A 12,990-nucleotide genomic window follows, 5' to 3' on the forward strand; every position below is an offset into this window, starting at 1 on the left:
AGGGTGGTGAGCTAAGCGTTTCGACTAGTCAGCATCCGACTAGTGTGCTATCAGGTTGATAGTAGTTCCCCGTCACGCCAGAAACATGCAACCCTGGATGAGTACAAAAACCTGTGGTTGTCCTTCCAGGTTGCAACCTGGAATCGATTTATGTTATCCCAGCAATCTCTTCTTCTTCTTTCTGCTGATTGTTCTTTAAGATTCAATATTATTATTTCTCTCCTTGTTTCAATATGTGATCTCTCTGATTCTCCCAATTTTATCTGCTACTTATGGAGAGATGGAAGAAACCAACAAAATGGCAGGGAAAATAAAATAATAATAAAAAAGAGGGAAAAAGAAAAAGAAAATACTAAAAAATCCAAGACAAGGAGGGGAACGAATAACAAGAAATCAAATCTGAATAGTAATGGTAGCAGCCAAAAATCATCGCCCTTACCTGTGGTGCTGTGGACTCCCCGGCAATATCTCTCGACCAATATGAATGACGAAATCCCGTCGGAACCACACCAGAAGCGGTGGTTGGATAACAGGGGAATTTGATAAGCAAACTGCTTCTAATTTTCTTGTTCTTTTTTTCCTCTGTTTGGTTGAGTAATACGGAGACAGGTTAAAGAATGCTTGCCCGTTATCCAGGGATAAAAATGACTCGAAAAGAGTGAAATCAAAGAGCCAGACCCAGCACACGAGAGCCCAGAAGCAGCACAGAAGGAAAATCATGGGGCAGAGGAGATGGGGCAGGGAAAACTTGGATGAGATCACGGTGACGACGACAGGAATTTTCCCTTGGGGTATGTCGGACCAGCCGGGTGGCCACTGGGCGACAGGTGGGCCCACATGGACTGGCAGTTGGCCACTCATGGGCCAGTCTCCCGGCTCCACCTGGATTTTTGCAACCTTGACTCTTCAAAGTACCTTACTAAAATTCTACATACAGCATTTTAGTGTGTAGATACTCCCATAGTCACCCCAGAAGTAACACCACGATCTTGTGGGATTCAGATCCTGAAATCTGAGCACACTGACAACTGATGTCTATCAGAGGAGGACACCTAAGAGTATGCGCATGTCTCAGTGGAAAGAGTTCTTTGTAGGGCTCCATTCAATGCGATCCCATTGAAAAGATGATCCAGGGATAGCCTGATAGGTGTGAATGTGTGAAACCAGCCAACAGAGACTCGCACGGAAGAATCCTTCAATACCTAATTGGGTCTCGACTCTTATCCTCTATTCCTCAGCGCTGCTGATTGGATCCCAGCAATGACGCAATGACCGAGGCCGCTTCCATTGTGGGTTCTACTCACGTGACTCCAAGTTACTGATTTTCTGGTTGGATGACAGAGTCAAATGCGCCGGGTTTCCTGTTGCCACTCGGATTCCGTCTCGCCAACAGGCACACGGACTAACTTCTCAATTAAGATAACCCCATATGCACTAGCACCAGTGCTATCAGGTAGGTAGTCTGTCTTGAAGCAAGATGGGATGACCACACATTTACTACAGTACCAAGTGGTAGAGGTGCGTTATCGTGCTCATCAAGGTAGATTGCTTACATCCATTATGCCAGGCTTGGCCAGCCCTTGCAATGGCGCAGGATGCTTCCACGGAGCCAATGCATTGAATCTGGTCTGTCAGGTCCCCTGGCATGATTCATGTTGTTGATTAGCCCGATTCTCACTCCAAGACAAGGTAGTTAAGTCCACGAATCCTGTTGGGGTATCATAGGTATTGATGCGAATGGGGTAATTCTCAGCGTGGCCAGTGGCCACGCTACCTGTCTAGTCTCGCAAATCAATGAACAGTATCGCTACCAGGGAAATTCGAACATATACTCTATTCCAACCATCTAACCTGATGATCTCTGGATGGATCTCAAGATATTCGGGAAATACTGGGTCGGAGTTGGGGCTGCATCGGTAGCTACTCCGTACAGCCTGTCTGTATCTGGGATTACTCGCTTGTTTCAATTCTGCCATGCAGCTACTATCTTGCAATAGTTGAACATTGGGTCTCATCCTGACTTTCGTGTAACACAAGCGTCGACTCTTATCTCTTCCACATAGCATTTATTTGCCTTCATTGCAAATGTCCATCTGGTAACGTTTCATATCTATGCTTGACTTTGGAGTGGTAGTAGGTTGACCAATGCCTTTCCTTGCTTGCATGCTTGAGAACTGCTCCATATGTGGAACTTACTTAGCTACGTTGGCGATCGGATGGATCACGGACGAGCACCGTCACAAGTCACATAGCAGCACATATGTTGACAACTTGACCAGACCACTGGTTCTAATCTAAGCATTCTCACTGGACCTTCGTTTATATCACATCCATGATTACTTTATTTCTAATTCTAGTTCATCTACTTGTCAATTCCAGCTCACTAGAAATGCATATTCAATTGCAGCATTTTGACTACCCCATCTTAAAGATATGATGGACGGACTACCTCTGGCTGTCCCTGTTTCATCATTTTAGAGCTTCTCCAGATACGTCACTGTGCGCGCTCCACAATCAGAAAAAGGAAAATAAAGAGGAACTAACGATCCACTATCAAACCATCAAACCATGATAGCCATCAACGGTCTCATTTTAAGAACCCCGATAAGTAGAATAATTCCAAGGCCCCAGAAGCACCGGCACATGATAGTGACGCCAACCCTCCTCTCCCTCCCGTCCACGTCCCTTCACTGTAAACTTCACCTCCACCTCCGGCCAGAAACTCTCGATCCCCTGCGCTTCATACCACGGCCCAACCTCAAAACGCACCGCCCAGTTCGTCTTGCTATCCGCAGTCGGCAGCGATGAAAGCACCCCGGAAACCGTCGTAGTTGTCGCGGCGGTGGCAGTCCAGTTCTTCACACGTCCATCTGCGTCCGTCGTTGCGCTGAATGTGACGGGGCTTTGGCTGGTGTTGTTGCCATTGCTGCTCCCGAGGAATGTCAGCGTTACTGGGAGGTTTGCGGCTGGGGTACCCGTCAGGGTGTTTAGGACATGGCAGGTAATGGGATCGCGAGACATTTGATTAGCTGCCTGTGCGGCGGTTGAGATACTGCGACTGGAAGAAGTGGTTTGCGGTGATGGGCCGGAGGCTTGAAGGAGCTGTTTCTGGTAGAGGGCAAGACGGTCGCTGGCTTTCACCAATTGGTCTGTTGACTTGGTCTGTCGGTTTCCAACGTCCATCAAGTAGATTAAGAACGAGGATTGGAGAAGCAAGTGTGCGGAATTTTCCCTGCAGAAGTAGATAAAGCATGACCATCTGTTGGCACATGGGGGTCCTTTTCTACCTCCGCTTCTCATGCTTCGGAGAGTACCGACAGCTGTACTCCATACGGAGTATACCTTCAGTGGGGCGTTGACCTTCTGGTTTTTGTGCGAAATATGAGTTTTGGCTACATAACTCTTGCTCGTGGACCTCCGAGGACCATTACAACGGGCTCATTGATGAAGATGGCACTAGAACCATTATGTCGATACAATTTGATCTCCTCGAGTAAAGTTGAGAACGTCCAAATGTATAGATGTCGAGGCCTCAGGCAGAAAGCTCCAGCACGTGCCCCGCCGATGATGGCCGGAGCGTCCAGATGATTCTACCACTTTGACCACGGTTTGACGGTTGTAAATAGTTTTCTTTTTCTGTATTTGCTTGCTTGCCTGTCGATACTTTCAAGTCAGGTCCCTGTGACTCAGATCTCTTTCGAGCCCATTTCTCGGAAGCTTCGACACACCACAATCAAAACTTTTGGCATCTGCGGGGAAGCAAATACGTGTAAATTCAACCCCCATCACTGCTCACCGAACAAGCAAACTAGCCCTTTCAAAAGATTTGAGCGTCTTCTCACTGCATTAAGTCGCATTAGATTTCTGCTTGGCAAATTCTCAACGTTCCGAATCCCTCAAAATGTCTTCGACCGCGGTCGTGCACGGCGACGATCTCATGGAGCCAACGCTCCAGTCCATTCTCAGCCAGAAGACCTTGCGGTGGATTTTTGTTGGTGGTAAAGGAGGTGTCGGGAAGACAACGACATCATGCTCGCTCGCAATCCAGCTCGCGAAAGTCCGCAAATCCGTCCTGCTCATCTCGACCGACCCCGCACACAACCTGAGCGACGCCTTCGGGCAGAAGTTCGGAAAGGAGGCCAGGCTGGTCGATGGGTACTCCAACCTTAGCGCTATGGAAATTGATCCGAACGGCAGCATCCAGGATCTCCTTGCCAGCGGAGAGTCGCAGGGCGATGATCCCATGGCCGGACTGGGTATGGGTAATATGATGCAGGATCTGGCTTTCAGCGTATGTGCAACCTGTGCCAATACTGGGAGTGTGTGTCCATGCTAACAATCAATGTTTCGTAGATTCCCGGTGTCGACGAAGCCATGTCCTTCGCTGAAGTCTTGAAGCAAGTCAAGTCTCTGTCGTATGAGGTTATTGTGTTCGACACTGCGCCAACCGGACACACCCTTCGTTTCCTTCAGTTCCCTACCGTCCTTGAGAAGGCCCTCGCGAAGCTCTCTCAGCTATCGTCCCAATTCGGGCCAATGCTGAACTCGATCCTGGGTGCTCGTGGCGGCCTCCCAGGCGGACAGAGTATCGACGAGCTTCTCCAAAAGATGGAGTCTCTGCGGGAGACTATTAGCGAGGTGAATACGCAGTTCAAGAACCCCGACATGACCACCTTCGTGTGTGTCTGCATCGCCGAATTCCTGTCACTGTACGAGACCGAGCGTATGATCCAGGAGCTCACGAGCTACGGTATCGATACCCATGCCATCGTGGTCAACCAGCTTCTGTTCCCCAAGGAAGGAAGCGGATGCGAGCAGTGCAATGCTCGCAGGAAGATGCAGAAGAAGTACCTCGAGCAGATCGAAGAGCTTTACGAAGACTTCAACGTTGTCCGGATGCCATTACTGGTTGAGGAAGTTAGAGGAAAGGAGAAGCTCGAAAAGTCAGTCCTCTATCCGACCCTTGTTTGGAAACAATGACTAACGACGTCTACAGGTTCAGCGAGATGCTCGTGCACCCTTACGTTCCTCCCCAATAGACTACTACCCTAAACATGTTGTTGTATCCATATGAGAGGCGTAAGAGATATAGTCGGGACGAGTTACGAAATGAATAGACCATAATGATTTGAGATCATACTGCGTTCTATACGCAGGTTCACCTTCCTATTCAGTCAACTGCTTCTGACTTCAATAACCAACTGTAGAAACTTGTGCTTTCTCGTCTTACTTGCTCTCGCCTCAGTTGGCACACATGGTGTGGCTGACTTCTTTGAGTGATTCGCCACAGCGCCTCACTTTCACAGTCTCCGAAAGATCGGCATGTAGTTCACATACTGTCACAAAGGATCTCAAAGCCTCGAGCAAGCTCTTGTTGCCACTTGAAGCCTTATCCATGCTGCTTGAGGTTTATTTGAACGCGAATAAGGTGGCAGCTCAGGACACGAGCCCGGTTCCCTAACACAAACCAGATCTAAACACCCCTTCTATTCTAAGGGTCGCTGCGTCAAATGTCAGGTTCTACTTCCATTGAATATCAAGAATGCTTTGGAGTCAAGTGAGTTTTTGCTTTGACGATACACGCCTCAACTTTGCTTCATATCAACTTGAAGAGCCATTTGATCAATGCAAAACGTAAGTCACTTTACATGTAACTGTCATGAGGTGATATACTGTTCTATGTTTGTGAACTGTTATTAGGTTGATGAAGGAAGTTAGCCTAGTCAATCGTAGCATCTGGAAGTGAAGAAGCTCAAGAGATCAGCAGGTGCTGTCACGAAATGATCGATGTCGGGTGTCAAGCTGAGTTGCTTATTCCAGTTCAGTGAGGCGAGTGATAGGTTGTGCAGTATCGACAACTCCACCCGATTTGGATATGAATCAGAAGACAGAATGCCTTCGTCGGCTGGTCTACAGCACTTCGCCTTGGTACCTGAATAGCGCGAGGTGCTCAGTACTTCCGGCCGTGATGTTGTAAATGAGGCCGGAGCCTCTGGTTCGCTCAATGGGCCGCTTGGTAATTCCAGTTGCAAGGACCTCCAAAGCAGGATCGTCCCGGTGTCTGAAGTATGGAAATATAGGGGCCCTGTCTCAGTAGTATCAGGCAGTTCGCCGATCCCTCGTTCGTGGGTCTGCTTGAAGATCAAGATCCCGAGATCGCCAAAGCAAGTGAAACAGGCTCATGTGGAACAGCCTCATCCGAGATTGTATGCCTACAATCCGCCTTGGTCTTACACGGACTGAAAGAAGCTCACTGGAACCGCTTCTTTTGAGCTCCACGGAAGAGGCCATCACTCTCTTCTTTCGGGTCGAGGTTGAAATCGTAGTAAAAGGTTACCCTCGGTAAAAGCCGTGATTGTGAGGGCAAGTCTGGGAAGACATTGATAGAAATAGCTGCCTTGGCTGTAATGGCGGAATGTGCAAGGTGCATGCCGAGCCATTCAGGAAGCACCAGAACACATAGCATCAGCTAAAGGCAAGTCTAAAAGCAGCAATGACACTGTGATAGTGTGGCATACTTGAACTGGTTGGAAATGAAGTCGTTGACCATGCATCCCAATGCCACGGTATGCAATGGTTGGCTGGTCGCTCTCCGGCCACATTGGTGGGTATAGTAGCTGCATCTACGCAGGAAGGTAGCCAGACAAAATCAGCGGACGGGCTCTTCCCATGTACCTAGCTGGGTGGAGATCACCAAGACCCAGCGGAACGACTTGTAACGTTCTGCTTCAGACTGTTTCATAGGCCGCAGGGCGGATCCTTGTTGGATACATTGCATTGATGAGCGCTTAGGAATCGACTGGTTGAAGAGATGGACTCTCGGACGAGAAGTCACCGAATCCAAAATCGTTATTAGTTTGTCCTGTTGCTGAAGGGTCTCGGATCGTTTCTGCAGATTCTTGTTGAAAACGAAACCTAGGAGGTCCGTTTGCAAGACGGAGCCATCGATAAATATGAGTTGCGGGGGACACTGCATGGAAGACGTCAAGCATTGCTTCCTGAATCGGCCTTGTGCATACAATGCAGTGTTCTTCTCCTCGGTTCTGGATCAATATAGTTGTTGGCAACTGGTCCACGCGTTCTCGGACTCGGCATGTCTATACCTTGGTTACCTACTGTCGGTGTCAGTCGAGACAGTGAAGTTCATCCTAAAATCCGGCTGCTGCTTTTGATTTGTCTAACATGCATTGGCTCTTTTCCCAGATACAAAGAAATGGGTCGAGCGTGGAATTGCTCTCAGGCCTGCGTGTACAACAAATCCACTGTGCATAGATAATCAATCGCTCTCGGATCTTACGATGATCAGTGGGACCCGTTCTTGTTTACGGGGCTCTCCGATCTCAAGACATATTTGAACTCGGAATACTAAGCGCCCTGATTGAGCTGGGGAAAGTTAGAAGACGGTTTCGGAATGTTATTGATAAAATATCCTACGACCTGGACTTGTCCTAGGATGTCAGCGCATGGAGCCACGACAATATCCCAACAGACCAATTTGGTGCCGCATGTTCACCGCAATCTAGTCCAAGGATCTTGAAATTGAGACGCACGATTAAGGAATAGGACCTGACCCTGGGCGCAGCGGCCTAGGAGCGCATGGCGTGGGTGCAGCTGGCCTCGATTTGCGAACGGTATTAGTCTTCATCAAAGTCAAGCCTCACTTTTGTTTTACCGGTGCGAAAAGGGGTTGAATCTCGTCCTCTCAAAGAGTGAGGCGGTCCCTTCCGGGATCCGATGAGCACAATGAGCCAAATTGGCTTTCCAGCCATCTTCTCACTCTGCTCGTGATGGATACTCCTTTGAAGTTCTGGACCACTGTAAGTGTGGTCTCGTCTGGAAGATTCTACAGTGGTTGTAAATGGGAATGCTGATCAGCTTCACTTAAGCGAGCATGGTTGTATATTGCAGCTGAGCATCTCGAACTTCAATCAATTCCTTCGAGCTCTTGCAGATGATCTTCGTATTTATCTCGCCGCTATCCCTTACATGAGTAGACTCGGTCTGGGGTTATATATACACACATCGTCCATTCATATACCTGTTTTCGTACCATCATCACCTTTCCTAAACCGCCATCCTACTCGAGCATCCAATCAAGCTTATATACCTCCAAGCGTGCACTCTAGAACGACAAAACGCTTGCAAAAATGTCACAAGTCCAGCAATATTGGCTGCCAGGCTATGGTCTCTCAAGGCATATTGTGCTGGGCCATATCCAGTACTTCCTTGGACCATCGGCAACTGTCAGACCCTATACTTACCAGGTAAACGGTTACTTAGTTGACGAACGTGATACATGGGAAGAGTCTGCCTGACCCGCGAGCTTGATACAAACAGGGGCGCGACGGCTATCTCATCAATGGCATGCCTTTGACACGGGTCTCTGCTCCCTTCTGGCATTGCTTTCCTACTGCCCTGTCGCTAACAGGATCCCACAGGAACAAATCAATGATCTGGCCATCATGTCACGAGAGTACGAACGGCAGGAATCCCTTCGAATGACGGGAGATATCCTTACACCCCATTCCTGCCGGGAGTCAGAGCCTTATATCAACGAGATAGTACCGGTGCGCGCCTTTGGGCATCGCAGGCAGCCCGTTGATCACGGAGGGCGGCGTGGGCGATGAATTCCAAGTCTTTTGATTGACAATAGATTTTCACCGATTTAGAGCCAGTGATATCTTCGAGCGTATTCGTTTGATTCTCTCCTGGCTTTTGCTTTTCAACCATATACCCCATCCGAGCGCGCCAGTCCATTTTTCACCTACTACTATTTCGTGTTGATCAAGACCGGCGTTTTCGCTGCAAGCGTTATGTCGAATCCGTCTTTCTGTTCGAACATCTCTTGAGATTTGAAATCGGGCCATGTACTAATAACTGGCCTCGACTACAATTCATTTTTCGGGTTGCTTTGGTTTTCATGTGGATCGCCGCCTTTCCGTCCGAGAGACCTTCTCCAATGGCCTCTTGATTCCTACAAATAATACACGAGATATTCCGTCTTCACAGGCAGTCTCATTGTTCACCGTCATCTGGGCCGTTTAGCCTGCCGATAAGGCCATAAGGCAATGAGTGAATACAGGAGTAACTTGAGGTAACCGGAAGGTTGATACTGAATTTCACTCATCTGTCTATAGACCATTCGTAACAGCATATATCAATGGATCAATCAACATAGCACAAAGCTCTGCGACCGTGCGAAACAATATGACTCTCATCAATCGTTACAATCGGTCATTCGCCCGGCTCCGAAGTAAAATCCTAGAGTCTCGGAGCACGGACTCGAGCTGGCTTCCCTTGCGGTTCTTCCCTCGCTTCTAGACCCTTAGAAATGTCAAAGATTCGATCAACGGCCACTCGTTTTCTTTTCTCATCGACACAGAAACACAAAGAGAGTCAAGCAGGAGGCCCAAGAGAGATATCTGAAACTCTGACAACATAAAATAGAAAGGAGGAGGAATTACGGGAACATGAAAAGTGGACCACCTGAACGCCAGCCTGATGCCACTCTGCTTGGTCCCATCACACAAGAAACCCACAGATCGTGGGGATTTTTAACATGAACAGAACCATTCGGAGGAAGGAAAAAGGATGAGTTTTGTTTTCGGGGCGTAAATCTAATTCTTTACTTTATTTCGCAACAGCCGCACTGTGAGAATAAAAATTAGTAATTTGTCAGTGGTGGGGGTACAATAAGTGGAACGAACCTCAGCACTTGTGTCCGGAAGAAAGCACCCTTGGTCTTCTCGATGACCTGCTGGTACACAGACTGGGGAGGGTGGTTCATAATCACGGTGCCCTCCTTGTAGTCGATCTTGGCATCAACACGTGTGTCGCGGATCAGGTTGACAATCCACTTCTCGCCCTCATCCTGGTTCAGGCCGAGACGGGTGGAAAGATCCCTAGTTTCCAATGTCAGTTATTCGTCGCCAGGTCACTAAATTTTAGGATACTGCCACATACTTGATATCAATCCGCTGGTGGATCTTGCAGTAGCTCTCAGAGATCAAGTGCCGGGCAGCCTCGACAAAGGCATCAGCGGTGGAAACAAGGAAGAAGTCGCTCCGGAGCACTTCCTCGGCCTCGCCCAGCTTCTTCTGAGCCTCTTCGAAATCGAAATCAACGTAGAGAGCCTTGACGAAGTCGGTGATAGGGTCGTTGTACTCATAACCCTCCTGGCGCACCACACGGATCAAGTCCTTCAATTGCTTCTGGTATACACTGCTGCTCTTGTGTGCGCGGTTACGGTTGGTGATAACTGCCGCGGCAAGGTACCGCAGGATCCAGGGGCAGTTGGTCTGGATGGTGTTGATGTAGGCGGGGGAGAAGAAGAGATCGGTCAGGACATCGCGAGCGGGATCATGGTTGAAGAAGGGGAAAAGAGACCAGTGAATCAGCCAGGAGCGGTTCTGGAGCTGACCCAGAGGGTTGTTGAATAGACGGGTTTCGATCGAATCTTTGACCTTCTGGACTTCCTCCATCGCAGCCTCCCAGCTGGTAGTGAGGATCTCCGAAGCGAATTTACCCCATGTAGCGGAGGCGACCTTGTCGTTATCCGTCGAAAGAACACGGAATTGATAGAGAAGCTCTGCGGCATTACCATAGCTGCCGCAGCTGTACTGGAACCGGCCGTAATCGTAAAGGCTGTTGACCATTTCAATGGTCACTCCGTGCTGTTCCTCGAGGAACTTCAAGTTGGCGACCTTGTCACTTCGCAGGTTGGCCACGACGCTCTCATCCTGCAACAGCTGAGTGATCTTCGCGCTCTCCTCCTCGTACTGTTGCAACTTGGCGAGAACCTCCTCCCTCTTCTTCACGAACTCATCGGGAATGTCGTCGGAGTTGTTGATTTCCTTCCAGAGATTGGCAACATAGTCGGTCATGTTCGTGTGCTTCAAAAGCTCGTACTTCGCACGGACAACTTCCTTCTCGTCATCTTGGCCCGAGCTGAATTCAAGCAGAGGAAAGACGAGGTGACGGTCGAGATAGGGGATCAACTTGGGAAGTAGGTTGTATTGGTTGGCGATTTCTTCAGCGGTCTTGGGAGGGTGGGCCGCGGCACCACTGAGAAGAGTCTCAGCGGAAGGGGGGACGTTGGCTGCCATGTTGGTGTAGAATGGACAGCAGGAAGAGAGGAAAGGGCGGGTTATATAAAGTGGAGGAACAGCAGCGAGGACTGTGTTGGAAGTCTCTCTCTCTCTGTCTCTTCTTTCGTCCCGTGCCAAAGTAAGTGTGCGGCGGTTTCTTTGCGCTGGCGAAAATGTGGGCGGGAGGGCTGGTGGACGCGCTATCCCACTTTGGGATTAGCAGCAGGTCTCCGCTCAGAACGCAAGAAATCGTATGTTGTAGGATGATGCTTGACATTTCTGTAGGACCTCTCTTCGATCGTACGTCGCCTTCACATCCCCTGTGATAGAACCCATTTGTGGTCGGGGCTCTTCATCACATCCACGCGTTGGGATTGCCATAGTTTCATCCATTGCTGGCCCCTATTTCCCATATTCACAGCCGATGGCATCTTTCCTACAGTCTCTGCCGGTCTTCTCGGCTGTTCGCAAGCAGTCGACCGCAGCTCCCCTCTTCCTCAATGCTTCACAGTTTGTCGCTTCATCGAGGACATGTAGCTCTTTATCCGCATTATCTTCACAATCTAGATCGATCGCTTCCGGTAAGTCTCCGTCGAATCCGTCTATCCCATGCCTTCTATCCATAAGCGAGCTATAGCAAAAACACGAACAGGAACAGAGAAGCAGACGTGGGAATCAGATTGGACGTGATCGTACTGACGTGTGTTACTGCAGTTCACTCATTGAGATCCGCTCAACACTCCAAATCAAAGCCTTGCGCCCATCAGTCTCGGACGTTCCTGGTTCAGCTCAAACGGCAATCCCAGACTCTGAAAGAAACCCCTCCCGCAACAACAGGAGCCGTTCCCCCTCCTGGAGCAAATCTGCAACTCACAAACCTCCCATATTTCATTCGTCGCACAGCATCAAACCAGCTCCCCGTATACCTCGTCACAAAAGCCGGTGGTACCAAGCAACAGACCAAGATTCAGAAGACGGAAGGTGATCTCGAAGCATTGAGGAGCGACCTTGCACGGTATCTCGGTCTGGAAAGCGGCGACCCGCGTGCGCCAAAGAGCCCGGACGTCACTATCAACCGCCTCAATGGCCATATTATTGTTAAGGTATGCCAGGGGATATGCCTCGCGCCGTCCAGAGCTTTTTTCCTCCTTTATCAAAGGGGTTGCTAATTGATACCACCATGTAGGGTTGGCGGAAGCCTGAGATTCAAAAGTTCCTTCTGGAGCGTAACTTTTAAGAAGTGACGTATCGGCTCTTTCAGCATGAACGATTACCTTTCCGTACCCTACATCTATCATCATCATCTACTCGATAATCGACTACCAATTTACATATCCCACGAAAAAGAGCTATTTCAAGCTTCAGCTTCAAAGCACTACCAAAAGACCGAAGAAGGGAAATGAAATGTGTTATGCGGAGGGAAGGAGCCCATGGAAAATGCAAGATGAGCAGAAAGTGAATCTTTGATGGTTACATGAACTGTCTACTTGTTTATCGCGTTTCACTGTCTTTGGATCGTCATTTGATTGGTATATCGTTTCATGTCCCTTTTTGCATTGTACGATTCTCTTGCCGGTGTCCGTGTTGCGGGTTTCTCATTGCTGTCATTGAAGGCTCTGGCTTCTGCTGTACTCTGGGGTTGTTGTCCTCTTTCTATCCTTTCCGCATCAGATCTCATCTCTGCCATTTCTCGGTTGAGTGGCTATTTGTACTTCACACTTTAGCAGAGCTCCAATGGTCCGGTCAAATCAGGCGAAAAGACATTTGCATCTGGAAGCAATCAATTGTGGCACGTAAAAGCAGGTTCGGCATCCTAGTATCCGTGGGGAGCTCAGGCGAGTCTCTTGATATATTCTACAGTGTCATTTCAATTCCATGGTAGGGATGATGACCAATTTTCCTG

General features: G+C 48.9%; 6 protein-coding genes across 6 annotated transcripts; 2 read left to right on the forward strand and 4 right to left on the reverse strand.

The window, feature by feature from the left end:
- Positions 1-118: 118 nt before the first annotated feature.
- P174DRAFT_444186 (uncharacterized protein) lies at positions 119-985 on the reverse strand. Its single transcript, XM_024828022.1, has 2 exons — positions 602-985; positions 119-557 (listed from the first exon to the last, which is right to left on the reverse strand). The coding sequence occupies exons 1-2, from the start codon at positions 718-720 to the stop codon at positions 353-355; spliced, it is 324 nt and encodes a 107-aa protein (XP_024680746.1). The 5' UTR covers positions 721-985; the 3' UTR covers positions 119-352.
- A 1,395-nt stretch (positions 986-2,380) lies between these two features.
- P174DRAFT_444188 (hydroxyisourate hydrolase) lies at positions 2,381-3,467 on the reverse strand. Its single transcript, XM_024828023.1, has one exon. The coding sequence runs from the start codon at positions 3,181-3,183 to the stop codon at positions 2,593-2,595; it is 591 nt and encodes a 196-aa protein (XP_024680747.1). The 5' UTR covers positions 3,184-3,467; the 3' UTR covers positions 2,381-2,592.
- A 192-nt stretch (positions 3,468-3,659) lies between these two features.
- Positions 3,660-5,188, forward strand: P174DRAFT_444189 (ArsA family ATPase). The gene is made up of 4 exons (XM_024828024.1): positions 3,660-3,769; positions 3,852-4,291; positions 4,354-4,943; positions 4,997-5,188. Exons 2-4 carry the CDS (start codon positions 3,902-3,904, stop codon positions 5,037-5,039), a joined length of 1,023 nt encoding a protein of 340 aa, XP_024680748.1. The 5' UTR covers positions 3,660-3,769; positions 3,852-3,901; the 3' UTR covers positions 5,040-5,188.
- Positions 5,189-5,435: 247 nt separating this feature from the next.
- Positions 5,436-6,430, reverse strand: P174DRAFT_453386 (uncharacterized protein). Its single transcript, XM_024829152.1, has 2 exons — positions 6,255-6,430; positions 5,436-6,085 (listed from the first exon to the last, which is right to left on the reverse strand). Exons 1-2 carry the CDS (start codon positions 6,289-6,291, stop codon positions 5,724-5,726), a joined length of 399 nt encoding a protein of 132 aa, XP_024680749.1. The 5' UTR covers positions 6,292-6,430; the 3' UTR covers positions 5,436-5,723.
- Positions 6,431-9,630: 3,200 nt separating this feature from the next.
- Positions 9,631-11,105, reverse strand: P174DRAFT_423293 (eukaryotic translation initiation factor 3 subunit E; the record flags this gene model as incomplete). Its single annotated transcript, XM_024825119.1, has 3 exons — positions 9,631-9,649; positions 9,708-9,902; positions 9,964-11,105. 3 exons carry the CDS (start codon positions 11,103-11,105, stop codon positions 9,631-9,633), a joined length of 1,356 nt encoding a protein of 451 aa, XP_024680750.1.
- Positions 11,106-11,511: 406 nt separating this feature from the next.
- P174DRAFT_493399 (mitochondrial 54S ribosomal protein mL49) lies at positions 11,512-12,456 on the forward strand (the record flags this gene model as incomplete). The annotated part of the gene is made up of 3 exons (XM_024830845.1): positions 11,512-11,620; positions 11,802-12,190; positions 12,274-12,456. 3 exons carry the CDS (start codon positions 11,512-11,514, stop codon positions 12,322-12,324), a joined length of 549 nt encoding a protein of 182 aa, XP_024680751.1. The 3' UTR covers positions 12,325-12,456.
- Between the last annotated feature and the right edge of the window lie 534 nt (positions 12,457-12,990).

Source organism: Aspergillus novofumigatus, assembly GCF_002847465.1.
Source record: "Aspergillus novofumigatus IBT 16806 chromosome Unknown P174scaffold_6, whole genome shotgun sequence".
Lineage (NCBI taxonomy): Eukaryota > Fungi > Ascomycota > Eurotiomycetes > Eurotiales > Aspergillaceae > Aspergillus > Aspergillus novofumigatus.

What these genes read in the sequence shown, in the direction of transcription:
- P174DRAFT_444186 (XM_024828022.1), bottom strand. Translation starts at nt 720, where the DNA reads ATGATTTTCCTTCTGTGCTGCTTCTGGGCTCTCGTGTGCTGGGTCTGG. An exon ending in GCATTCTTTAACCTGTCTCC is followed by an intron (nt 558 to 601) that starts GTATTACTCAAC and finishes CAAGAAAATTAG; the next exon opens with AAGCAGTTTGCTTATCAAAT.
- P174DRAFT_444188 (XM_024828023.1), bottom strand. Translation starts at nt 3,183, where the DNA reads ATGGACGTTGGAAACCGACAGACCAAGTCAACAGACCAATTGGTGAAA.
- P174DRAFT_444189 (XM_024828024.1), top strand. Translation starts at nt 3,902, where the DNA reads ATGTCTTCGACCGCGGTCGTGCACGGCGACGATCTCATGGAGCCAACG. An exon ending in TGCAGGATCTGGCTTTCAGC is followed by an intron (nt 4,292 to 4,353) that starts GTATGTGCAACC and finishes AATGTTTCGTAG; the next exon opens with ATTCCCGGTGTCGACGAAGC. An exon ending in GGAAAGGAGAAGCTCGAAAA is followed by an intron (nt 4,944 to 4,996) that starts GTCAGTCCTCTA and finishes CGACGTCTACAG; the next exon opens with GTTCAGCGAGATGCTCGTGC.
- P174DRAFT_453386 (XM_024829152.1), bottom strand. Translation starts at nt 6,291, where the DNA reads ATGGCCTCTTCCGTGGAGCTCAAAAGAAGCGGTTCCA. An exon ending in GCTCAAAAGAAGCGGTTCCA is followed by an intron (nt 6,086 to 6,254) that starts GTGAGCTTCTTT and finishes CTACTGAGACAG; the next exon opens with GGCCCCTATATTTCCATACT.